General features: G+C 36.6%; 1 protein-coding gene across 5 annotated transcripts; it reads left to right on the top strand.

The window, feature by feature from the left end:
* Positions 1-26,609, top strand: LOC120525647 (cysteine-rich venom protein Cau1-like). Of its 5 annotated transcripts, none has more exons than XR_005632992.1 (8): positions 4,608-4,699; positions 12,880-12,970; positions 19,999-20,099; positions 20,331-20,422; positions 21,662-21,821; positions 23,790-23,884; positions 25,405-25,484; positions 26,135-26,609. XR_005632992.1 is itself a non-coding variant. In XM_039748115.1 (8 exons), exons 4-8 carry the CDS (start codon positions 20,360-20,362, stop codon positions 26,143-26,145), a joined length of 357 nt encoding a protein of 118 aa, XP_039604049.1. In that variant the 5' UTR covers positions 4,608-4,699; positions 12,880-12,970; positions 19,999-20,099; positions 20,331-20,359; the 3' UTR covers positions 26,146-26,609. The 5 variants fall into 5 exon arrangements, 3 of the variants coding, with proteins under 3 accessions (XP_039604050.1, XP_039604049.1, XP_039604051.1); XM_039748115.1 differs by having other exon boundaries at positions 21,714-21,821; XM_039748116.1 differs by lacking the exons at positions 4,608-4,699; positions 12,880-12,970 and adding an exon at positions 1-403 and having other exon boundaries at positions 21,714-21,821.

Below are 26,609 nucleotides of genomic sequence, written 5' to 3'. Positions count from 1 at the left end.
CATTTCTTTCAATGTATTTTTCATTCATTTTTTCTGTGTAACATGCCATGCAGAGCTGAGCCAGCTTTAGCACAGGGTGTCACCTTTCAGAAGTGCTGCGCTGGCCAAAGCATGAGACAGACAGGAACAGCTGTGGTCACCCTAAAAGGCCTAGTGTTATATGATCTGATGGTCTGATTCTTAGCTCAGTTTGTCTACCTTGTTTGGCATGAGACCAGGAGGCTTTGGTCATGGGAATACAATATAAGGAACGCTGGAAACAGTCCAAGCTTTGAAGACCTGCGGGAGTGAAAGCATCGACTCCAATAACCGCCTCCGTTGTGACAGCAAAAAGCCATTTCTACATGACCAAGTCTCCGTGGGTCATAATGCAATGTGTCTGGTCTTCCCTGATTATAGCAACGTAAGCCGCATTAAACAAGCTAAGTATATTCTGTCTTTTCTGTGACTTTGTCGCCGCCTATCGCCGAAAAGAGGGATATCGCCGTTATTATACATATTTAATTAAAGGGTTATTAAAACCGCCGCAATATAAAAGAACATATTTCCACGGAGCTAACACTCCCATCGGAAACAGTCACTCGATATACCACGGTTTATTTGAACAAATAGTATGTTTTTTCCTTTGCCTCCACTTGGTATTCGCTGAAATTCTTATATTTTCCCCGTGCTTTTCCCATTGTCTTTTCACAGAATGCTGCGCATAAGGGCGATTTATATTGATTTGCATATTCAAATAGGCGTAATTCTGGGAGGATTTGGGGCGTTACATAATCGGCGTGCACGGCGTTAGTTTTCACGCTGATCGGGATTTATGTAACGGAAGGAAGTGGAAGTTGGAGTACGCACAGATTCCTGCATCTGGATTTTTCTGTGCGTAAGCACATTTCAGCTTTTGTGCTTATGCCATGTTATAGTGCGAGTTCTACGCACGGCGTTATACATGAGGCCCCTGATGACTTTGATAAATTATGAAGCACGGTGTTTAGACAAATATTAAAGAAGCTAGAAGAAACTGGTGTACTGCACAAGTTAAAAGTGTACAGAAGACACAGCAATAAGAAAAAAGCCATTTTCTTAATCTACTGTATTGGTAAGAATGTAATTATGTGCCGCTAATGTTTAATGTCTTCTGTATTGTGATGAGTCGCCCCACAGGCAAGGGGTTATTGCCAGGAAGAAAAGAGTAGCAGAGAACTAGAGACAGGCCAAGGAAAGCTCAGACATAAAGCAAGAGAAATAAAATTTAATTGAGGCATTAAGAAAATGGCAACAGAATGCTAGAGGTTAGTTGATCCAACAATTAAACAAAGTATCTGGTTGAGATATTTAGGCATCTAGTTACAGGCTAACACAATGAGATTGGTGGACTGGATTGCCTCCTTCTTATGTACCAAGAACACTGAAGGTTGATGTTATAAGATTACTGTTGCCCACCCAGTAGATGAAAAAGTGTCTTGGAAGAGTTAATATAAGGATGGAACCCACACCTAGCTGATAAAGGGTAGTATATAGTCCTAGGACATGAGAAAGGAGACTGTGTTTCCAATTTTAAAGGACTGGCTGGAAGCTAGTTATTTCCTTCTCACAAACACAGATCTAGGGCAGAATGACTGACCATGTTAAGACAAGCAGTCGGATGACAAGAAGATCTGTTTTTTCAAGGCCTACTTAAAGTACAGCAGCACAGTGGTCTCATGGGCCACTATAGAGTTTCTAGACATACATCTAATAACAGAATCAAGCCTGAACATGGTGTAAAGGGACCTTGTGATGAGGTTCAAAGCCATGATGTGGCCAGAGCTTAATAGATCCTAAATGAAGATGGTGGATAAGTCAAGGGATCACTAGTTTTAGGAACACATGTCAAGATAAATACAGATACATGGAGATGAGAACAAGAGAGAGAGATGGTAGGTGGAAAAAGGAGTACTTGGTGTGACACTGGGATGTAGGCAAGACTAGACATTCTGACAGGGTGCAAACCTTAGCTTGGCACAGAAAGACAACAAAATGTGTCTTTCTCCAGTTTACTGCTTATACTTTGTACTCTCCTTTTCCATTTAGTCATCTTCACTTGTATTTTTTAATAAACATATTTTTTGCATATTCTGGTTTATTTTGCATTAAATATTTTAGGTGAGTAATTACTTGTTGCTGTAAGAGCTCCCCTACATTTACAATGTATATGCAACATCACCTTATGAGTTCTTTCTCATTTTTTAATGGAAATAAATCAATACAATAGAGCGTACCATACTCTCCCTCCAAGAGCTCTATGTCTTCTGTTGAAAATCTATCCTGTACAGCCATTAGTGTGTTGTCAAAAACCTCAAAATAAAGCTTCCCGTAGAAGTCCTCTGGTGTTGAGAATGTGCAACCACCTAAACCACACATCTGAAAGAGTTAAGAGCTACATTCACTGAGACTGGAGAGGCTGCGGATACAACAACTGTTGCCTGGGTGCTTCATCAGACACAGCTTTATGGGAGAGTGGCAAAGAGAAAAAACTGCACATGACATCTCGTCTAAAAGGCACAAGGAAGTCTCTGAAGTCAACTGGAAGAGAGGTCTATGGTATTATGAGACCGAAATTCAGCTTTATGTTCATCAGACAAAACCCCATATTTGGTATTAACCAAAAACACACCCTGTCGTGAAGCATAGTGGTGACAGCATCATGCTTTGGCGATGGTTCTCTGCAGTAGGCCCTGGAAGGCATGTAAGGGGAGAGGTTAAAATGAATGCAGTAAAACACAGGCAAATCTAGGATAAAAACTTAATGCAGTCTGCAAAAAACCTGCGACTGGGAGGAGATTTGTATTCCAACAAGACAATAACCACAATCATAAAGCCAAAGCTACAGAGGAATGACTTTTAACCAACAATGTTAATGTCCTGAAATACGTAGCTTTGTCAGAATCCAATACCCAGTCCAACTAAGAATTTGTTTCTGGACTTAATAAAGACATCTCACTCACGATCACCACACATTCTGATAGAATTTGAACAGATTTGCAAGGAGCAAAGGGAAAATATTGTTATGTCCGGATATGCAAAGTAGACAGAGAGTTCTCCACACAGACTCAAGGTTGTCATGGCTGCCAAGGGTGCATCTACTTAATAGTTACGTATTTGAAAGGGTGAAAACTTACACAATTCATTATTCTGTGTTGTACAGTATACTTGTCATTAATATAGACCACTTTGAAGTGATCTGTTTTCACTTTAAGATTAAAGACTCTTTTTCTGTTGATCAGTGTCAAAAGAGGCAAACTAAATTCACTGTGATTCAATGTTGTATAACAATAAAATGTGAAAACTTCCAAGGGGGTCAATACTTTTTTATAGGCACTCTAATTAACATTTCATTCAAAATTTAAACTTTAGACATTTACTCATTTGGTTGTACATTTAGTAATTCAGGTAAAAGGGATTTGTTCATTGTTATATATGGAAGTAAGTGTTTGCTCGGCCAGCAGAAAACAGTGACCGGTCACAGGACTTTGGGGTCTGTACTAGCACCATCACAAATCAGTAAACAAATATAGTATATACTATATCATAGTAATAGAGAAACATGCATAGGCATCAGAAACATCAGGCGCCCCTGATGCCAGTGTTACAGTAAGATGGCCAGTGGAAAAAAGGAGTAACACTGGAGTCCTGGGAAGAAAAAGAAAAAAAATATGCAAAGGAAGGAAGATTTTGCACAGGTAGATCTGAAACCAAGAACTGTGACATGTCATGCTAGCTACTGCCACAATGAAGTATCACAATTTGCCAAATTAGATAAATTTTCCTCCATAAAAGAAATGTAACAAATTATGTGAGATCTAGCTGAAAAAGTAGGAGTAGGGTAAAGCACAGCCGAATGCTTTAAAATGATCACTTTATCTTGCATGTGTTCTTAAATGCAGCATGAATGAACAACTCTTTGTCTAAATATAAGATTAAATTATTGGGGAAAGGAATAACCTGTACAAAATGGGTCAAAATGACCCATAAAATTTATTTGATCATGTTCAAATGAGTAATTTCATTTTTTGAGGTAATAAAAAACACAATGATTCCCAAAAGAGGTAAATAAAGATTGCTGGATGGTGGCCCACATCCTTCTTCCTGGAATTAAAAAAGAACTTTAAATTTTTTTTTTACTTAATGAGGGGTAGTAATTCCCACAACAGTTTTTCAAAGTGTTATACTGTTAAGCACCACTGGTGAGCCAGATGCTTCAGAGTTCGTAATCAAGACTTTTTTTTGCCAAGAGTGTTAAAATGGCTTGGTAAGTGTACAAATTATAAGGAAAGCAGATGACTAATTTACTATTGATTTATAATAAATCAAAAAAATGTTTAATTTAGGTAAATAGATGTTACACCAATATGCGTTTACACATCCTTATATAATAATCCATACGTTCATAAGAAGGAACGGTGGCAATATGTACAATATATTTTCAAAAATTGCTCAGGTGTCAGACTTGCCAAAAAATTGTCTTTGCTTTGTATAGAATAGAAAATATTATTTTTAAATCACAGAACATATTTTATACATATATGAACCTAATTTGTTTTCATTATATTCCTATAAAGACATTACTATTTCTAACTTGTATTTTTTAACCTGCAGGATATGGACTTTAACTTTTAATTACTTCTTTGTAGTACTCTGGACACAAACTGCAACAACAGAAAAGGTATCATTTATTTCACCTCATTGTTGAAATCATACAGTTTTTTTTTTAATATGAGTAGTTTACTGAACCTGCTTTAATCAGCACGAGACTGTTTATATTTTTTCATGACTTGGGACAAATAAGTACTTCGTCTCCAAGTATTTATGTTTTTTGTAACATATGAAGCTAAAGTTCTGGTGGTTTTATTATTCTTAAGTTAGTAAATATACAGAACCAAACGAGGTTTTTAGTCACCAATGTTACCCACCATATGCCGGTCTAGTTTACATTATAGTGTTGCGAGGTGCTTGAGGTATTCTTTGTGGCATTTATTGTGAAGCAAGGAGACAAATTGAAGGGAAATGCAATGAAAAGCAATGCCTAGTCACTCTGAAACAGCAATCAATGACCCTGGAAGACATATCTATTAAAGTGCCATTTGACATACTGTATTTGGACTTCAGAAGCCTAAATTTATAGAAATATTTCACATTTTATAAAACAGCATGACTGCATTTTTTAGGAACTTCTGTCATTTTCTTGGTTCATTAAACTTGTCAGTCCTTCTTAGAGATAGATCAGGAAAAACTATGAGCAACCTAAGAGTGGAAATAGTCAAATTCTGTAAAATAAGTATGAATGTTTGCAGTGTTTTCTGTTTACTATGAATAGTTCATAAAAATTCCACCTCTCTTGTTGATCCTATCTCCACTCTACCAAAGAAAACCTACAAAAATTTGTTTAGACCCCTGAGACACAAGTAACATTTAACCAGTTAGAAGAATTATTTATCTCCCAATTTATTTATGACCCATTTTACTGTATCCAAACACTACTTTATTATTTGGACTTGTTGGTGATTGTCCTAATGTTGAGATTATATTGTCTATTTATACTGACAAACACCACCCTTGTACCTTCCTTTCAAAGAACCTCTTGATGACCGAGCACAAATATGATGTGGGAAATAGTGAAATGCTAGTCATACAATTGGCACTATAGAAGTCACATCATTTTCCAGAGGTTGCAACATATCCTTTTGTGACTTTTGCTGATCACAGTACTCTCACATATTTAAAATATGCAATATAGTCAAATGCTTATGAGACGTGATGGTCTCTTTTTTAGTTATTGTATTTTTTTAATCTTATGCTATTCTTGAGGTAAAAATATTAAGGCTAAAGTTCTTTCTCATAAATTCAACAAGCAGAAAACCAACCCAACCTTTATTCCAGTCCGTAGCACAACTTCCAAGGACAGAATTCCCAACTTTAATTAGGTAATCAGAGGAGAAAAATGTTTAACCAGATGTAATTATCTTTAAGATGGCTTATTGATTTTTAGATAGTTTTGTCTAAAGGTTCTTTTGTGTACTTTTCATCCCTTATTGATAAAGATCTTTGAGTTAATAGCCTAATTGCTAAGATCCACTCAAACTATCTTCTTGTTTTTTTCAACCTGCCCCAATCCTAAAAGGAAATCTCTAAGAGAGAGAGGTTGGGAGCATGCACTGATAGCTCTAAGGAGTTTAATCTTTTACCTTCAAGGAGTTCTACTAAAATTCTAGTAAAAGTGCACCACTTTTTGAAAGCAGCAACAAACAAATTCCACACATTTCAGGAATTAGTTAATTTTTTTTATGAAGGAATATTTTAGGTAAAAAGGATTCCACAGATCTGTAGTTTCCAATTACTGATCCCAGTTTGTTTGTGGAATTTTGGAGATATTTTTGTTTAAAGGTTGGTGTTCAGTTAAATTTACCATCAGGGTATTACACCCATGTAAAGAGCAAACTCAACAAGTGAACAAAGATTTGGAAAAAATTTGTATGTGTACAGTTAACGGTTCAAAGAATAATTGGAAGGAATTACTGCTTCCCCAGAAATACGTTAATGACAACTGTGATCAATAAGAAAACGACAAAAGTTCCCTTCTCGATAAACTTGGGTAATTCTTTAAAGTGGACTGAAAAAACAAGCTCTGTTACTTATTGTTGTTGATTCAAAAGTTCAGACAAATTAGCAAATCTTCCACCATTTTTTCTATGGGAAGTATCATCATATTAGAAGTTATAAACCATATGTTTAGCAACAGGGTTTTGCAACAAACAACATGTTGGTACCCTGAAACTAACTCAAAAAATAGTGACAGCTGTAGAAAAATGGCAATACAATAACATCAAAAATTGATAAAAGTGAATAACAATTAATACAATAACACAAACCCATCCAGAAATTATACAGAATAATCATGACAATAATAAAATGTGCTGTTGACAATAAATTCTATTAAACCCATAAACATATAAACACAGATGGGCTGATCCAACTGAAGGCATAAAACCACCATATAGAAAAAGTGACAATAAGGACAATCATGTGCTATATGTAAATAAAAATATATATGGTATATATATATATATATATATATATATATATATATATATATATACAGTGGAATCTCGGTTTACGAGTGTTTTGCAAGACGAGCAAAAATTTTTAATAAATTTTGACTTGATAAACGAGCGCTGTCTTGCAATACGAGTAGTATGGATATACTTTGTCTGCTGAGCGTTATGTGATCACAACTGAGATGATGGTTCTTCTCTCTCTCTCCTTATCTCGCTCGCTCACCCGCCCAGCGCGTCTCTCTCTCTCTCTCTCTCATCTCCCTCGCCCAGCACGTCTCTCTCTCTCTCTCCTTATCTCGCTCGCTCGCTCGCCCAGCACGTCTCTCTCTCCTTATCTTGCTCGCCCAGCGCGTCTCTCTCTCCTTATCTATCTCGCTCGCCCGCCCAGCGCGTCTCTACCTCTCTGGCAATCGTCTCCTATTCTCCGTCTGTGTGTGTGCGCTGTGAAGTGCGAGTCCCCATCTTGCTCCCCAAAACACGAAGCTGAGTCTCAGTAGTTTAACACCAGCTTTATTCAGCTTGAAACAGCAACAGCGCTGTTATTTATTGTAGCGGGATCTTTATAAAATTCCTTGTATGACCCATTGACGACAGGCGCTTATAGCATGTCTGCGATCTTTTTTGATGCGCTTATACGGCGAACTGCTACAGCGCAGTATGACTGCGATTGCTTTGGGACGCTCTTCCGCGTGTTGTCCCGTTGGGTGGAATCCCACATGAGTCTAGAAACTCACACCAGCCATGATTCTTTATAAAGGTAAAGTGCAGGTTAATTTGTATTATGTATTTTACTTTATATTTTGTATTAATCATTTTTATATGAATAGTTTTGGGTTGTGGAACGAATCATCTGAGTTTCTATTATTTCTTATGGGGAAATTCGCTTTGATATACGAGTGCTTTGGATTGCGAGCACGTTTCCGGAACGAATTATGCTCGCAAACCGAGGTTCAACTGTATGTATATATATATATATATATATATATATATATATATATATATATAGATATATATATTTACTTATATATACAGTATATATTTACTTATTAGTCCATAATAAGCCTCAATGTCAGGTTTGTTAGTATTCAAATCCCTGTGTTACGATTTATATTTTGTCAGAAGTAAACGGACAGTGAATTCCAAAAATCTTTAAACAAGGTGTTTTTAAAATTGTAATTATGAATTCCAATAATTATCAATGAATAGAAATGCTCAAATAAGAAAATAAGTTACATTAATTAATGAAAGCAGACAAAGTAATAATCAGTATAAATTTAACTAAATATAGTTATTATAAAATCACCACCAAGAGAAGAACTGAATTAAAATAATTCAGATTTTTCTTTAAGAGCTAACAGAGGAAGAATTTCAGATACTAATACAGTATTACCAGGATTCAAAGAAAAAGTGAATGAAAACTCCCAAAAAGCCTAATGAATAAAACTAACCAGTTGCCAAAAAAGAAAAATTCTAATCAGAACTGAAATGTACAAGAAGCAGTAATGCAAAAGTATGTTATTCTCCAAAGGAGTCATATTAACCTGAGGAGTCGTGATACAGGATTAGTTCTTTCAGAAAACCGGCAAAATAAGAACATGTCCTCTTTTTTAGCCTCATGTTATCTGTATAAGAATCAAACGTAAAAACCTGACATACTGGCAGCTTTTTGTTAAAGAGGCCTTTGAGTACTAACAGTCAGTGGTTGCGTACCAACACTTCATGGTTTGAACCCTTCCCACTTTCCCTTTGGTCAAAACTGTAAAGAGAAAAGGGACCCCCAGACACACACACAAACAATTTTTGATATTTTCCATAGACAGATAGGAGATTGATTCTTAGAACAATCAAACCTCCATGGGGACCACCAACCCAACCGCCCCATCATACCATCTGCAATATATGTATAACTATGCACTGAAAAATTTGCACTGATAGACAGTACAGTGGTACCTTGAGATACAAGTTTCATTCATTCCGTGACCAAGCTCGTAAGTCAAAATGCTCGTATCTCAAATAAATTTTCCCCATTGAAATTAATTGAAATGAGATTAATTCGTGCCAGCCCCCAATAAACCACCCCAATTTTTTGTTAAATATTTTCAACATAAGAAAAATGTATTTATTATGAACAAATATTGTATACCGTATATGCTCTAATGAACGCAGAGTCTCTTATTGTCGCCAGGCTTCAGAGGGGACACAGCCAAATAGTAGCCAGTCTCTAACAGTAGCCGGGTCTTTGATATTTGCCTACTAGCATACGTTGTAGGCGTCAGTATCTTTATAGACGTGTGTAATGCATGTGCATGTCAGCACATTGCATATATAAGAAATACGGATATACCAGTTTCTAAAACTGCTTCATTTTCGTGCCGGGTTGACCACGAGGTGGACATTTGTGCACCTTCACAACGTCTGCTGGTGACATGGATGCATGGGAGGAAATCTCAAATGAAATGATTCGGGAATCTTTGAAAAATTGTGGCATCACCAATTCTACTGACGGCAGTGAGGATTCATTAATTCATTGCCTCAAAGAAAATCAGTCGTCTTTTGAAGGAAGAGAGAAATTGTCAGCGGCAAGAATTCAAAGCGTTGTGGCAAACCTGGAAGAAGAGGAAGACGATAGTAAACTGGACAACAACGAAGCCGTCATTGCGGATTTGGATGACGAGTAGCAGCGAAAGGTACAGAAAGACATTGCCATTTATCTTTAACAGTCTTATGCAGCATGTGAAGTAGTTGTTTGTAATATTAGGCGATATTCTTGTGTACCTACCTGTACCGACACGTTATTTTAAAAATAACGTAACATGACTGTCAATATACAGTAATTGTTTTGTGAGTTTTACTGAGTGTTGCTGTCATCAAGGATTTGATTATCATTATTTCTTTCAATCAGGTTCGTATTTGTAGGATGTGTTGTGTTCAAGTTACATTCCGTGTTTGTCAATCGTTGTAAAGATGACAGGTTTCATTTATCGATTCGTTTCTTACTGCATCAATAAACAGCTCGTCTTCTTCTTTATCTGAGACCCGACACATTGCATGCACGGGTTTTTTTTTTTTAAACTGTCTTCCTTTAGCGGGACATTGACTTTTTCCACCGTGTGCACAGTAGCTGCATTTATGAATATGCTTGTATGTATCAGACGCTTCATATTTTTTTGCTGCCTTTTCAATTGTGTAATTCGGATTTTGTTCAGCGCTCTTTGGAACTGTTGCTTTTTATCTGTGCACTGCGCCAGTTCACGTGAGCCGCTCGGTGTACATGCATCGAAGTTTCCCAGCTGTGCTGGTGCCATGTCATGCTATGTCCATGGCTATATCTAATGTTACCGAAGTCCCGGCACTTAAAACTTTCTCTCGCAGTTTCGCTGAGTTTGTGCCAAACACCACCCTGACCATCTCATCTTCCTCTGCATAAGCACAGTCCTTCACCCGTGAATATTTACCCGTGGCAGTTTGCTATTGGATTGCCGCTGACGGACGGCCTTATATGGGTAGGCACTAAATTACAAACGCCAGCGGCAACCTGTGTATGAACTTAATTTAAAGTTTAGGTTTACATCGTGCTTTGTTTCCGAAGTAGCAGAACTCATGAATATGGTTGTATATGTCACTCGCTCGCTTCTTATTGTTTCGCTGCCTTCTCAATTATATAATGCATGATTTTTTCAGCGCTTTTTGGGCATCTTCCTGGTTTTCTACGTACTGCGTATTTACGTGGAAGGCGTGATGATGTCACACGAAACTCCGCCCCCACGGGTTTCAAGCTCATCTCCATTACAGTAAATGGAGAAAAACAGCTTCCATTTATGACCATTACGTGTAGAATTTCGATATGAAACCTGCCCAACTTTTGTAAGGAAGCTGTAAGGAATAACCCTACCAAATTTCAGCCTTCTACCTACACGGGAAATTGGAGAATTAGTGATGAGTCAGTCAGTCAGTCATTTAGTGAGTGAGTGAGTGAGTCAGTGAGGGCTTTGCCGTTTATTAGTATAGATATATAACTAAATACATATTAACATGCACTTTTAAATGTTTTTTTTTTTTTTTTTTACAAATAATATATGTTTATGTGAACTTGAAAAAATATTTTACCTTGTAATATACAACCTGGATTCATTTTAGACCGTTTCAAACAAAGTATTTGTGACTGATCAAATATTTTTATTTGAATTATGGAATGCTTGGTACATATTGAATAAGAAAGTAGTCCATGAATGACTAAGTTCAACTCGTTTTCTAAGATTTTAATTGAAATATCTCTTTCCCATTGTCCTATAGTATCATTAAAGGGTAAATTCTTTGAAATATTTTTATGTATTGTAGAGATATGTTCTGAATCTTCATCTAGACTACATAGTTTCACATGGGTGTAAGGTATGAAAAACAGAGAAAATAGCTTTTAAAAAGTTTCTGTTTTGTATAATGTAAACATGTGTGTAGCTGGAAGATTAAATTTGAAGTGTAAATTATTCATGAGATTCAAATACCTCAACACAGAGATCTCAACCCTGAGTGTTTTCCATTGGTTAAATACTGAGTATGTTTGAGAAGTTCAGAAAAAGTTATTATCATGTATGGGAGAAACAGATACAAGCTTCTCTGCCTTAAAATGAGTCTTGCATTGAATCAATATTTTTTGTAATTGGAGGAGAACTTTGTTACTGGTAAACTGACAATAATTAGCATTGACTGGAGCACAAAGCTGAGCATACATGCAGATTTGTGGATTTCTGCCAGTTTAAAAAATTATATTGTACAAATATTTGCAGTCCAGTAGTGAAACTGAATTCCACATAAAGGATCTTACAATTGAGTTTAACATCTTAAAATAATTAAAACATGATAGTTTATGTTACTCACTCCATGTGGTTTGCAGTAATGGCCAAGAAAAACTTTTAATCTCATATTTCCAAGGAGAATAGTTTCTGATAGAAGGGGTGTCTATGGAGACCAATCCTGCACAATAGCAAACAATATCAAAAATATCTGGAAAATCAAGAGTAATATATAAACAAGAAATGTGTTCAAAAGTTATTGAGCTTTTGAAATGAAGACAGGACCCTTCACCAATGAATGAGGGGGAGAGGTGGATCCTAATGTGCAATGTGCATTTTAAAATATGTTAGTTGATTACCAATATCCCACAATATGTTTAATTTTCATATGGGTACAGGCTGAGGTCAAGCAAATAAAATCTGTACAATGTTAACTAAACATAGGCTTAAAAACATTTTTTCAAATGTGTATAACTGTGTATCCATTATCTCAGTTTAGTTCAGAAGGACATTTAAATTTGGTTCTTTGACTGCAGTTTGTTTGTCTATTTAACTTAAGAAACTAGAAGAAGAAGAAAAGGCTAAGCAGTAAAAGAAAAGCGCATCTATATTAAACACAAACAAAAGATGACTAAAAATAATCTAAACAAAGATGCTTTGATAGATTTAATTAAGTTAAACTTTGAATATATTTTGTTAAATGCAGATTTTGCATGTATTATGCAATGGTGACTATTTAATTTTGTAATAAACATCTTTCTAGCAATGGCACTTCTGACTCCTGAGTGCCTAATAGAAGGTATAATGTAGACTTAATACATTGCTGCCTATTATGTTCTCTTTGGAAGAGGAAAAATCAAATCAAAATTCAAAGAAACTAAAGGAAACAAACTGAAAATTCATGAAAACAGTTACCCGTTTTTTCGTGACGTCCACACCAACAGTAGTAACCAGACGTTCAGTTTTTGCAATACTGACACGAATGCTTCTATTTCACACAGATGTGGAGTCCAGAGATTGCCTTAAATCCGTACAAAATGGCTAACAGTTGTAAACTGCACCATAGTTCACATGATAAACTGCAAATTTTAAGTAAGTAGCAATTTCATCATCCTTGATTTACTGTGTACTTTGCCTCAGTATAGCAATATTAACTGCAATGAACTGACTTGTCATTAATGGTTGATTCCTGCCTTCCATCTGCATTAATCACATTAGGTTGGCACTCCCCCACATTTTGGGATGGAAAAAGCATATTTTGACAATAAAATGCAAGACAACACAGAAAATCACAGAAACATTTTCAAACCTGCTTAATCCAAAACAGGTCAGTGGGAGGCTGGAGCCTATTTTAGCCTTTCATATGTTTTAATTGTGGAGGCTCAATAAATGGACTCCACAGCTGGAGCCACAAACAAAATGAGTGCTCACCAGTGTTCTGTACAATATAATACCAGAAATCTGAAAATATCATCATTTATTCCATAGACGACACAAGCAAGGTACTCAGGGGGAGGAAATATTTAAGTCTTTAAGGGTGTACTCATGATCTACACAATGATACTGCGCTCACTTTGTGCCTCTGATGACTGTGTTTATAATATGAGTCTCCCTATAATCATAGCAGAAATGTGGAAGTCTGGCTATAAATAGAACATTTTCATCTTTATCAACAATATTAATTTACATATGCAACTGAACAACTTAAATGACCTTTAATGGGTTGATATCAAGTCCAGTATTGTTTTATACCAACAGTGCTGAGATAGGCTCAAGCTACCCCCAATAATGCATTGGAATTAAAATGCTTGGGAAAAATAAATATATGTCTATACATATATTTTGTAAAAGCAGGTTCAAATGAAAGGTTTTTATTTGTAACCAACACTTTTTCAAATGAGCACCAGCAACAACACACAAGTAAAATCAAAGATTCTTTTCTTCCTTCCATCCTACTACGGTAATATGTGTCACCTTCCGCCTCCCAACTCTGACTCATCAAGGTGAGGCAGAGCGGCTCTTTTTATCTCAGACCCAGTGGTATTTCTGATGCTAGGATATGGTCCATTGGAAGTAATTCTAGGTCATGGGGAAGTCCCACACATTCGGAATTGTAAACCCCTGCAGTACTGCCTGGCAGCACCCATAGAACCCCAACAGGGCTGTACTCCAGGAGTATAGTTGCCAACATTCCCTCTGAATGGGTACTGAAGCCCAGAGATACTGCCATTTAGTGTACTGGGGGAGAAAATATTTACCAGACAACATCTCCTCCAGTCCTTCCATTACAGTGGCCTCCCAGTCAGGTAGGTATGCCATTTCAAACCAGGCAGGGTTGCCAGCCCATGTGTGCCATCCATTACAGCACATAAAGAATAATAGTTAATAAATAAATGCTCTCAAAATGCATTATAGCTTAGTATACAATAGTATGATTGTTCCCAGGCTCTGAAATGTTACAATAGCAAGAAACAAATGTATGGCAATTTTAAAAGAAAACAAAGCAACAGTTAAAAGAGAGGGAACTAATCTTTTTACTATTTTGATAAAATAAAGTAAATGTTAAAATTCATGAAGTCAGTTATTACTATGTGTTGTACTGTCATGCAGGTTCAAATGAAGGAAAAAATTAAAAGTGATGGGCTACTTCTCCCAGGAACTGCAAAACAGTTTTAAACTGAAAAGGTGATGTTGTCATATCAGACAGGCTTTATATATGCCAGGCTTTACATATGCTGGCATCACCACCATGAGACATCAAAGCTATGCAACTCTCATCATTCCCCCTGTAGGTCACCCCTAGAGTTGTTTGCTCACCATATGCACACTCGTTGTGCTAAACACCTCGGTTGAGAATTGGCCCACTAGTCCTGAGCTTGTACCACAGCTGACAATCTCAGCAGGGCTTCCGTATTTTCCCAGTTAGACTATACCTAAACATCGGAACCCATATGTCTTGCAAATGTATCAGCTGCACCTGCTTTCCTGAAAAGTTCACCAGTTTGCTCAGTATACCTTATATTAATTATCCCACTTAATTAATTAATACCCAGAATGTATACTTTATGAGCACAAAATTAATCCCCTTATTTTGGCATTTGGTTTGTTCAGTTTCCACCCCTTGGAATATAAATTTGCTGCAGTAATGAACAAACCTTTCCTTTTAAACTATAGCTATTGTGACTAGTCCTATTGCAGGACTTGTGGACTTGTTACTCACTTAAACCCCAGTAAGTGTCTTTTTCTAGCTGTCTCTTCAGTTCTTCTTCATGTCTTTGTCTTTAGTCTTTGCTTGTTGTCTTTGTCGTCTTTTCCTCTTTCTTTTTTTCATTCCGCTACTTAGGCAGGTCTGCAAAATGGAAGGTGACAAAGCAGTTTCTGTCCATTTCATTTTCGTGGTTGTCGACCTGGTGCCAACATCCAAACTTTGCTTCCAGGCATTCATAGGAACAGCTTGGCACGAGTGCCACTTTGCTCCAATGTGCTAATTGTAACCCGATCTCCAGCTTGAATTTTACTCTGCTAATTGCCTTCACTTTTTATTAACTGCACCAACCCAAAGTCCATTAAAACCTTACAATAGAAGTAGCACTATTGCAAAAGGCCAGAAAATTGAAACAGAAATAACTATTTTCCCTTTCCTGTCTTCTTGTACTACCCTTCTATTTTTTTTCATTGCCTGTGTGTCCTTTTTTATTGTATGGTAACTGCTACCTGAAAGTGTGGGCTAAAACCTCTCTAGAATCCAAGTGCCAGATCCAGCATCTCTCCTAAAACTGACCTGTGATCTTTGCTAAAGACCAGCTCACTTTTCTCCATTTTAATGCATGGAGATTCATAGGCTGTCTTTTTAAACAACTGGTCAGTCAGGTTTTGAATCACTGAACCTAAATGTGTGTGCTTTTTAATTACTGCTGGCCGCAGCACAGCTGTTAGGACTTTCACACCCCTGTGCATTCCTGGCTTGCTGGCTGAGCTTGTAAACCTTCCTGCTGCACCACTCCCAATCCTTTGTTCTTTGGCTTGTCTTGGTTCATTTCAGCCAAATCCTAAACTGGTGCACTTTTTTTTCCAACTCAGTCATTCTTGCACTAGTACTTTCGGACTTTTCACACACAAACACTTGAATTCCCTTAATTTCCATTGTTTTTTGTTTTAATTCCACACTTTCTTTACTCAGTATCCTTAAGCCGTTATCCAGTTTATGTCCTCTAGTCAACAATTGCCATTCACACTCACCAGCTTCTCTGCCTTCTATCTGATCTCTTTGTTCAAAATCAGACTTCAGTGCAGCACTGGTTACCTTTCCTAACAGTGGTGAAATATCTATCGGTGTAGCATGTTCTTTAAATACTGGACAGACCTCAGAATTACCTGGAGATTGTGGTGCAGTGGAGAATAATGGAAGGAAACACCCTTGCTGTTTTCGTTTCCTTTCACCCCTCTCCTTTTCCTCACACTCACATTCCCACTCTTTATCTGAGCACTCATCTGTCTCAGGTAAGTCACCCACCCATGTTTTAGTGTTCCATTCCGATCCGGTTACTATTACCCTAACTTTCGCCATGGGTAGTTTACATTTCTTTTTTCTACTGCTTTCTACTTTCTACATGCAGATTAGATTAACTAGGGGTTCTAAACCACCCTCCAATATTTTAATGATAATTCCAGAAATGGTCCAGGCTTGGCAACCCTGCTTTATAATTTCTTTTCAGTAAAAACTACACCATGAAATTTTGGTTTATTCTAAACTCTTTTCCCTAGAATTTGCTCTGTTTTGCAAACTTTGATTTAGGTATTCACATCATTTTAAATTAATGTTTAGCCTTTTTAAAACAAAAAACAAATGACACTTAGAGTATTACACAAGTTTATTTTGTTGTCTAATAGCATGGGGCACATAACCATGAGGCCAGTGTAACATAGCAGTTAAGACTTTGAACTTCAAACCCTGGTACTAACACAATGTGACCATGAGCAAGTTACTTCACCTGCATGTGCTCCAACTTAAAAAATCATAAATGAAATGTAATCAGTTATATCTCTCAAATGTTATAAGTTGCCTTGGATAAGGGCACCTGATAAATAATAATATTATAACTTTTAAAATTTGTCATAGATTATCAGTTGAAAGAAAATGTAATTACTAAGGTGCACATCATATTGAAATTACAAATGCCATGAAGAGGAACGTTTTGGGCACTGAACAGTCAGTTTTATAGTGGTCAGTACAGCTGATTTGCAGCACTACAGAACTGAGTTAATTTCTTTTGTTTAATGAACATGAATTTTTATACTACAACAATCCTAAACACAAATGGGTGGGTATGAATGTGTCCTGGGACTACCAGCATCATGTCCAAATTCATTTTTTTGCTTGTGCAGATACTGCTAGAGTAATCTCTGAACTAATCTTCAAATTTTAGGAAAAATAGCTGGACAAATTAATTTTTTCCTTGTAGGCTGAAGTCTTCAAAACAAACCCCAAAGAAGATCATTGTCTTGATTTTTTAAGTTTGTTTCAATATGAATGAGTCCAGTAAATAATATTGCCTTCAAATGAATACTATTTCATCAATTTTTCATATCAAACATTCTAATTGTTATTTTCTTCTTTTCATTTTTAGATAGATAGATACTTTAATAATCCCAAGGGGAAATTCACATAATCCAGCAGCAGTATACTGATACAAAGAAACAATATTAAATTAAATAGTAATAAATAAATAAATAAAAAAATGATGTTAGCATTTACTCCCCCGGGTGGAATTGAAGAGTCGCATAGTGTGGGGGAGGAACGATCTCCTCAGTCTGTCAGTGGAGCAGGACAGTGACAAAAGTCTGTCACTGAAGCTACTCCTCTGCCTGGAGATGACACTGCTCAGTGGATGTAGTGGATTCTTCATGATTGACAGGAGTTTGCTTAGTGCCCGTCGCTCTGCTACAGATGTTAAACTGTCCAACTTTACTCCTACAATAGAGCCTGCCTTCTTAACAAGTTTGTCCAGGCGTGAGGCGTCTTTCATCTTTATGCTGCCACCCCAGCACACCACCGCGTAGAAGAGGGCACTCGCCACAACCGTCTGGTAGAACATCTGCAGCATCTTACTGCAGATGTTGAAGGATGCCAACCTTCTCAGAAAGTATAGTCTGCTCTGACCTTTCTTACATAGAGCATCAGTATTGGCAGTGCAGTCCAATTTGTCATCCAGCTGCACTCCCAGATATTTATAGGTCTGCACCCTCTGCACACAGTCACCTCTGATGATCACAGGGTCCATGAGGGGCCTGGGCCTCCTAAAATCCAACACCAGTTCCTTGGTTTTGCTGGTGTTAAGATGTAAGTGGTTTGAGTCGCACCATTTAACAAAGTCTTTGATTAGGTTCCTGTACTCCTCCTCCTGCCCACTCCTGATGCAGCCCACAATAGCAGTGTCATCAGGGAACTTTTGCACGTGACAGGACTTCAAGTCATATTGGAAGTCTGATGTATATAGATTGAACAGGACCGGAGAAAGTACAGTCCCCTGCGGCGCCCCTGTATTGCTGCACACAATGTCAGACCTGCAGTTCCCAAGACGCACATATTGAGGTCTGTCTGTAAGATAGTCCACAATCCATGCCACCAGGTGTGAGTCTACTCCCATCTCAGTCTGCTTGTCTCTAAGGAGCAGAGGTTGGATGGTGTTTTTATGTTGTTTTTTACGCTTTCTGAAATTACAGTCAAGTAAGTATGATGTTTTCATGCACCATAGCACTTTATATGTATGTTGTATCACGCACATGCAAATAGGAGGACATTGTATGGGCCAAGTGAAGGTAATTCCACGCTAGGCCAGGGGGTGGCAGAATGCACTAAACCTTCTCCTGTTATCTCCAGACCAGCCGGGGATAAACCTATCTGACACACCCTTGAAGATGTCACTTCTGGTTGCAGCGCCTCGACTGACATCACTTCCAGTTCCAGCTCCTCCACTGATGTCAGAAGATGGTCACTTCCGGTTCCCATATGTCACTTCCGGTCTGACTATTTAAAACCACCATCTTTGCAACTCAGCTTCAGTTCTGTGTTGGACTCAGTCTTGTGAACATCTCTGTTCCTTTCAAAATCTTTTGCAGCCAAGGATTATATACAGGTGGCTGCCCCAGACCTTTTTAAGTGTGTTGAGTCTGATCTTTTTACAGTTGAAATAAAGGGTTGGTGTCCATAGTTACTGTAATATTATTTTTCCTTACAACTGTAATTCTGGACATAAGTGACATTCTTTCTGACAACCACTGTGACATATCAGTCTTTTAATTCTTCAGTGAACTGGTATATTCACTCTCCTTGGTCAAAAAAATATAAGGTTATAGTCATGGGACCCTATTTATCATGACACCAGTGGGCAGACTCAGGACGGACTCACAGTTCCATTTCAAGATTGAAAACATCTCAGTGATGAAGGAAACAAATGGACACTTTTTTTGTTTATTGATTTTAAATGGAAACAGATAACATTCCATACAGTCAAGTGAAATTTAACAAATCAAAGCAACATTCAAACCCACCTAAGAGAAAGAGAGAGGAGCCAGAAACTCTATAAAAGGAGTGAGAAAAGTGGGTATCCTTTTTCCTGAAATGGAAGCTTATTCTAAAATGTTATTGATTAGATCCTACCTTATTTTAAAAAAGTTTGGAAGAGATCCTCTTAGTGAAAATTAGATTTTTTCCAATTTTAAATAATATAAAACATTGGTTACCCACTGACTTTAGAATGATGGGGTGGGATTCTTCCAGCTGATCAAGATAAATCTACAGTATGTGCTAGAAGTGCAGTAAAGGCAACTACAGTTTGTTTGTCCTTCTCCACTTTCAGCCCATCTGGTAGTACACCAAGCACAGCTGTTAATGGGTTAGGAGTGATTGTGACACAATGGCTGCCTGATTTTTGTCCAAAATGTTCATGCACCTTCCTTGAATCTCTTAAGTTAGTCCCTCTAAGGGCAGTAGCATGATCACACTCTTGATATGTGTCTTTAAAAATGTATTTTTTCCAGCCAATGCACTAAATGAAAATTAAATTTAAAATGATTTTACATTGATTCTTTTATAAGAAATATGTGTCTTTTTTCACCAGAAATTTTGACTTTAAATCCTAATGTGCAGAAGATCATTGTTGACAAGCATAATGCTGTGAGAGGATCGGTGCTTCCGAATGCAGCAGACATGCTAGAAATGGTAAGTTATATGCCTGTGTTATATTTTATGAAACATTATATTAAACATTATATTCTGCCTTATGGATAAGGAACATTTTTTCATTTTGAATATTTTTCATTAGAGTATTTTATGAATGACTTTTTTTCCAATTTTTAAGTTGATGTTTGGTCACAGTAATAATTATTCATTGTACAAGACTACAACCATTATGTCCCGACTTTTCTATTGTTTTTGTCTCCATAATTGAAGAAGTGGAATACAGAGGCAGCTGCCAATGCATGAAAAACAGGCCACGGACTGCTTTGGGATTCCTAGTCTCCAAAATGAAAGCACAATCAGGGGTATGTTTTACAGCAAAGCAATTTATCTTGTTTGCATTTCTAACCATAAAGAGTGTATGTCTTTTTAAGTGTGGATGTGTGTGTGTGTCAGTGGGCCCTGTAATGGACTTGCAGCTTGTTCAAAGATGTTTCCTACTTTGTAGCCAGGACTGCTGGGGCAAGCTTAGGCCTTCACAACCTTCAAGGAGATTAAGGTTTGAAAATATTATTATTCATCAATATATAATAGAGAAGCCAGAATGTCTGCATTTTCACGTGACAAACAACAGTGTATTCGCTGCAGGGTATAAAGGCATCTTCCTGGTGCTGTATTAGACTCTGAAGGGTGACATGGCAAGTTCAGTCTTTGAGAAAAGATGATTTTAGAAAAGTGCCTGTATGTGTGTGTCTATGGGAAATCAAAATTGTCCTGCAGACATTGTTTAATTTAACTAGGATTTTTGCAGTCTCCATGTCATGGAACCAAATCTAATGATTGGCAAAATTTTTGCACAGGTAATTTTGAAGATGCATAATTCTGTTAAATATACATGTACACAACAATCCGGTGGCACTCACAAGTGCACAATCACATACTCAAGCAAATTTACAAGTGACGATAGCAGACAGCTTTTTTGCTTTACGAGAGCATATTTATGATGATGAGGAGAAACAAATGAACACACACATATACACACATACACAAGATAGATCTAATTTCCCCTGGGGACAAGTAAAATGTTATGTATCTGTAAAGGTCAACGTGGACATTAAGCCACCTCATACAAATCTATTTATCTATGTAACTTTCTTACTTCATTTCGCCCAATGTGTTTAAATTTGCATTAAATATTATTTATGTTGTTCATTTTCCTGTTCATTTTAATCTATATTTATTTGAAAACATAATAAATATTATAAAAGTTAATGTTCTTGATTCCACACTATTGTACAGTACAGTCAGTTGCTTTGTATAGAAAAATCTTCCATTGAGTGATTTTCTGCGATATGACTTAAACTGCTATTTGCATGGAGGTACTGTATGGACAAAATTCCATACTGATAGTTTTTTACTTTTATGTGAGATCTTTTTATAAATTACATTTTTTTTATATACAGTAGGTTAGCTATTTCAAATTTTTGCCCGGCCCCAAAAACAAAGTTATTTTCAAGTTTCTATTTTGTTCATGCATTGTAATTGTCAGTAAGTAAATATATTTATTAACATAAGCTTAATAATATAATTTATGTATTCTTCAGCTTGACAGTTTTTCCTCATCTTCCTCTCTAATCCTGTCTCTTCACCTATTAGAGGGCAGCTGTGGAGAAAATATGTTCACGTCTTCAAATGAGAGACAATGGGAAAGTGCAATTCAGGAAAGCCCCAAAAAATGATAAACTTGTTGGGCATTACACTCAGGTACATATCATCTATCATTCTCGAGTCAGAAGATTAGAATTCAAGAAACTTTTCAATCCAGTAATAGATCATTTCAGTTAGGTGATTTAGGCATGGTGGTTAGACCTTCTGCCTCACAATTCTAGAATTGCAAGTTTAAATCCTGGCTGAGCTGCAATCTGTGTAGCTTGCCACAGATTTTTCTCTGTATACTCTGGCTTTGTGCCCATATTCCAAAGATACTTGTGTTAGGTTACTTGACAAATCTATATTGTCAATGTGGTGGTGTACATGACTGCACCCTGTCATGGACCGACATCCACTTCTGGGTTGGCTCCTATCTTTTGCCTGGTGGGCTCCAGTCCCTACAACCTGGAATTAAATTAAGTTGGTTCATCAGATTAATGGATAAATTTATATTGAAAGGACACAAATTAGAAATTTGTAACGAAAGAAATGTTAGCTGAATATTCAAGATACTTTCATGTTATGTAATGGTGTGTTACAAATGAACATGAGTGCAAATCTTGGGGAATACATTACACTTAATTTAGCTCTACACACACCAAAACATATTTCCAAGGAGGCTGCATTAAGTAATCAGAAGTTTATGATGATTCCATCTATGATAAATAGGAACCATGTCAAAATAGGAGCTACTTAGATTCATCTATTAGTCAGTCACTGCTACACAAACACACAGGAAATTTTTAGTCTTAAAATATGTTTAAAGCACCATCGACAATGCCAGAATAGGTTCTACTGTGAAAAGCGGCCTCGACCACAAACAGACACCAAGACAACTATTTCCAAAACACACTCTTTTATTGTGTTTTCTCCTTCCAGTACAGCACAAATCTTTCGCAGTTCTTATTATTTTTTTTCTCCGCTGCCTCCACTCCTCTCTCGTCAAGCTCCGTCACGCTACCTCCCAACTCCGGCTCCGGAATGGAGTGAGGTGGCCCTTTTTATCCAGAACCCGGATGTGCTCCAGGGGCTTCCTGACGAGCTTCCTGCAGTACTTCCAGGTGTGGCGTAAGTGCTGCATGAGCATCCGGAAGGCACACCAGGTGTACCTGTCTTCGGGTTTAGCAGCACTTCCTGTTGTGGCGGAAGTACTGCAGTCCATGTTGCCTGGAATGTTTGGGCATCTCCTGGCGGTGGCCACGTGCCCCAACAGGGTGGAGCCTCCCAGCTGTGATCTTGCGGCTCCCCTGCATCCCAGGGCGGTAGCCCTCTCGTGTCCTGGGGAGGTATTGGCACTCTCCCGGTTCTTCCACATCCCAGGCATCCCAACTGTGCAGCCGTCTATCACACTACCTATACTGCATCTTTTAGTCAGTTGCTGCTGTGTAAAAAGATCTTAACACACCATTTCTTTGTATCACACCACAATTAGTGATTAAGTACTACTGCAGTTCCTTAAAGTGCAAATACTTAATGACAGTCAAAAATGCACAATAATCAACAAGTTTTTCTCATTTCTTGTTTTTCATCAAATATTGTTTTGTGGCAAACAAATGGTGACAATAAATAATTCTTTGCTATGAAGTGTAGGATTTTTTAGGGGTCTCCTTTTTTGAAGAAGTAAGTTATGTAAGTGTTATGATACGCACACTTATCTGGTGTTGGTCAATCTGGAATAAAATAAATATGAACTTTTATCAAGGCTAAACTTTGATAAAAAAATTAAAATAGAAAAGTATAAGTTCTGAGGTACTCTAATTAAAAAAATACGTTTGTTTTTGTTGTAATTCAACCATTAATATCTTGCCAATATGCACTCCATTAATAAAATGCATGATCATGCTTGTGTGTGGTTCTTTAGCCACTCTGTTGATGATGAAAAAGCAAATTCTAACAATACAAAAGCCACATATACATGAAAACTGCACCAGAACACATTGATATGTTTATATTTAAAAGTATTTTGTAATCACCTTCTTTAAAATATGTGTGTGTATTAAAAGTAAATGTTTTTTGTTTAAGATGATATGGGCAAGTTCCGGATTTGTTGGCTGTGCTGGTGCTTACTACCCAAATTCCCCATATAAATATTTTTATGTCTGCCATTACTGTCCTGTGTAAGTATTTAATCGTGTAGAGAATGCTTTACATTAACATATTTGAAAAATTAATTAAATGAAAAAAATATAAACCTTATGTATTTTAAAGCACTTGTCCTCATAAAGGTTGCATCAGCAGAAAGCTGAGAAGATTTGACTAGAATTCCCAAGCTATACCAAAGGATGTCCATTGTTTCCTGTGCTTGACATCAAACAAGCTGTGGACTGTAAAAATAGGTCTCAAATAAGGAAGGTCATCTCTCATGGTTTGGAGAAATTATATTTAAATTTGGAAACGAAAAGTTAGTTTTAGATGTACAAATATCTTAAAATAAAGCAAAAAAGCTTTAGAAAACACATTTTAGTAAAACAGTGTACACTCACATTTTTGTCTGTACTAAAGATTCGGTAGAAACAGTGCTTGAAGTTTTTTAGATGTTTTACAAAATGGCCAGAGTACTTTGTGACTGGCCAAGTTTTCTGCTCAGGACATCATAAAGATGATACATAGCTCAAATGTTACTTAACCTGTGGTGAATTATGATGCCCAGACTTTGCCAGCAGAACTTTCTAACTTCCTGCTTAAGAAGTTTGAAAGGACTATGAATGCAAAGATTTAGTTGACTTGAACCTCCTGGTTTATTTGTGTGTTCTGCGGTGGGTTGGCACCCTGCCCAGGATTGGTTCCTGCCTTGTGCCCTGTGTTGGCTGGGATTGGCTCCAGCAGACCCTGTGTTTGGATTCAGCGGGTTGGAAAATGGATGGATGGATGGGTTTACTTGTGTCACATGTTCTGTTAACAGAAACTGTAAAAAACCAATGTGTTGCATTCTATGAGGGGCATTGAAAATGTTTCCGCACATTTTTTTACACTGTATTTATTAAGAATTTCAAAAACCAATTACATCACTTTTCTAGATAGTCACCTTCATTGGCGATGCAATTTTCCCAGTAACATACCAGCTTTTTAATGCCCAATTTCTTCTCCTCCTGCCTTCACTGTTTCCTACAAAAATATACAAGTGTGGAAACTTTTTGAACGTATATGTCAGTAAGGTTTTTAAGCTTTTGAAAAAAAGTGGTATTTTCCTAATTTTTAAAATGTTGTCTATTAATGTTTGAAATTCTTAGATGAAAATGATGACTATAATGAAAACTGTTGTTTAAGGTATTGGCAAAACTGCACACTATTTGTGTAATCTCTTTAGAGCCTTTCATTTACTGACTGTTTTAAAGAGGACATTATGTATTCTTTATTATGTTTTATAGTTATATATTATACTTATTATTTGTATTATTTCATGTATTCATGTAATATTTCAAACATTTTGTCAAACAAAATGCAATTAAAAGACAAAAATTAAATTATTAGGAAAATAATGAGTTTTAAATCAGAAATAAATTCACTAACTAAAAATATAAATTCATAATTACCAACAAAAATACTGCCAGTCTTTACTAAGAGTTATAGTATGTAACATGGAAAGAAAAACTAAAATATTAACCTGGACTTCTATTATTTATTTTAAATTTAACAGAGGAAATATAAATACCGACTTGTATACGTCAGGTGCTCCATGCAGTTCATGCCCAAAAGCATGTGAAAAAAATCTCTGCAGTAAGTATTATATCTTGATTCAATTGTAGTTTTAATCAAAATGATTTAAAACAAAGCATTTAGATTTTGGACTTTGTAAACATTAACATTCAACAGTAGATCTTCACTACACCATAGCAGTATCATCCTTAAGCAGCAAATCAGAAACTGAGAGACCAACTTTTTACGCTGCATTAAGGTGGAGTGGACTTTCTTAGCAGCTTTACTGTCTTTGAGTTATTGCTGACCTGACTCTGAACATTTAATATTACTTTGTGAGTCTTTTTTTTCCTAATACATTCAGGATTCTGAACCTCTCTTATATTAGAGTTTTGACAATCTTTTGATCTATCCTTCCTTGCAAATGTAATGCATTAAACCTATTTTCATGCTGAAATATTTAAACTCAAATAAGTTACGTTAGCATTGTTTGAGGCAAGCAGCTTAAGCATTACACCCGTGACGGAAGGCTCCGCTCTTAAGATTATTGCTGTATCTAATTTTTCTTTTCACTTTAAAGCCTGGGAAGAGTATTTCACATTAAAAACTTTAAAATCATTTGCTCTGTAAATTCCAAATCTCATCTGAACTACTTTAAAGCTGACTTGTACTGTGTACAATTTTTGTGTTTATTTTCATACTTATTTTTTTTTGTTTGTTTTTTTTTTTAGCTCACGATTGAGTCTGCCAAATGAAACATGCTTCCTAACATCCAATTAGAAACGTAAAGCAACAAAAGTCTTTTTATCTTAATACAATTAATATAATCAGAGCAGATGCCTTATGTAACCACCATTACAATTTTTTATTATATAATGTTGACATTCTAAGATTTTAAAGGAGACACTTTAAATTCATACTTGCATTTAAAATCCTGTATTTTTAATTAATAAAAGCATTAACACAGACTCAGTTGTTTCTCTGTATCTATACACATTAAACCTGCAGTATGTTTTGTCTGTATATTTCTTCACACTCACGGAAGTGGGTAGCAGAAGGCTTGATGCTCTGTCATGTGCACTCCACCATTGGCTCTTTGTGTGCTTTTAAGCGCTGCCTTGAGAACTATGAAACAGACTGGCTCCTGCTCCTTCTTTTCAATAGATATTTAGCTGATTTACAGTACTTTGCTGGCTAGAATACAAT

Source organism: Polypterus senegalus, chromosome 3, assembly GCF_016835505.1.
Source record: "Polypterus senegalus isolate Bchr_013 chromosome 3, ASM1683550v1, whole genome shotgun sequence".
Taxonomy (NCBI): domain Eukaryota; kingdom Metazoa; phylum Chordata; class Cladistia; order Polypteriformes; family Polypteridae; genus Polypterus; species Polypterus senegalus.
The sequence above is the reverse complement of the archived record's forward strand: the minus strand, read 5'-3'. Positions and strand labels throughout refer to the sequence as shown.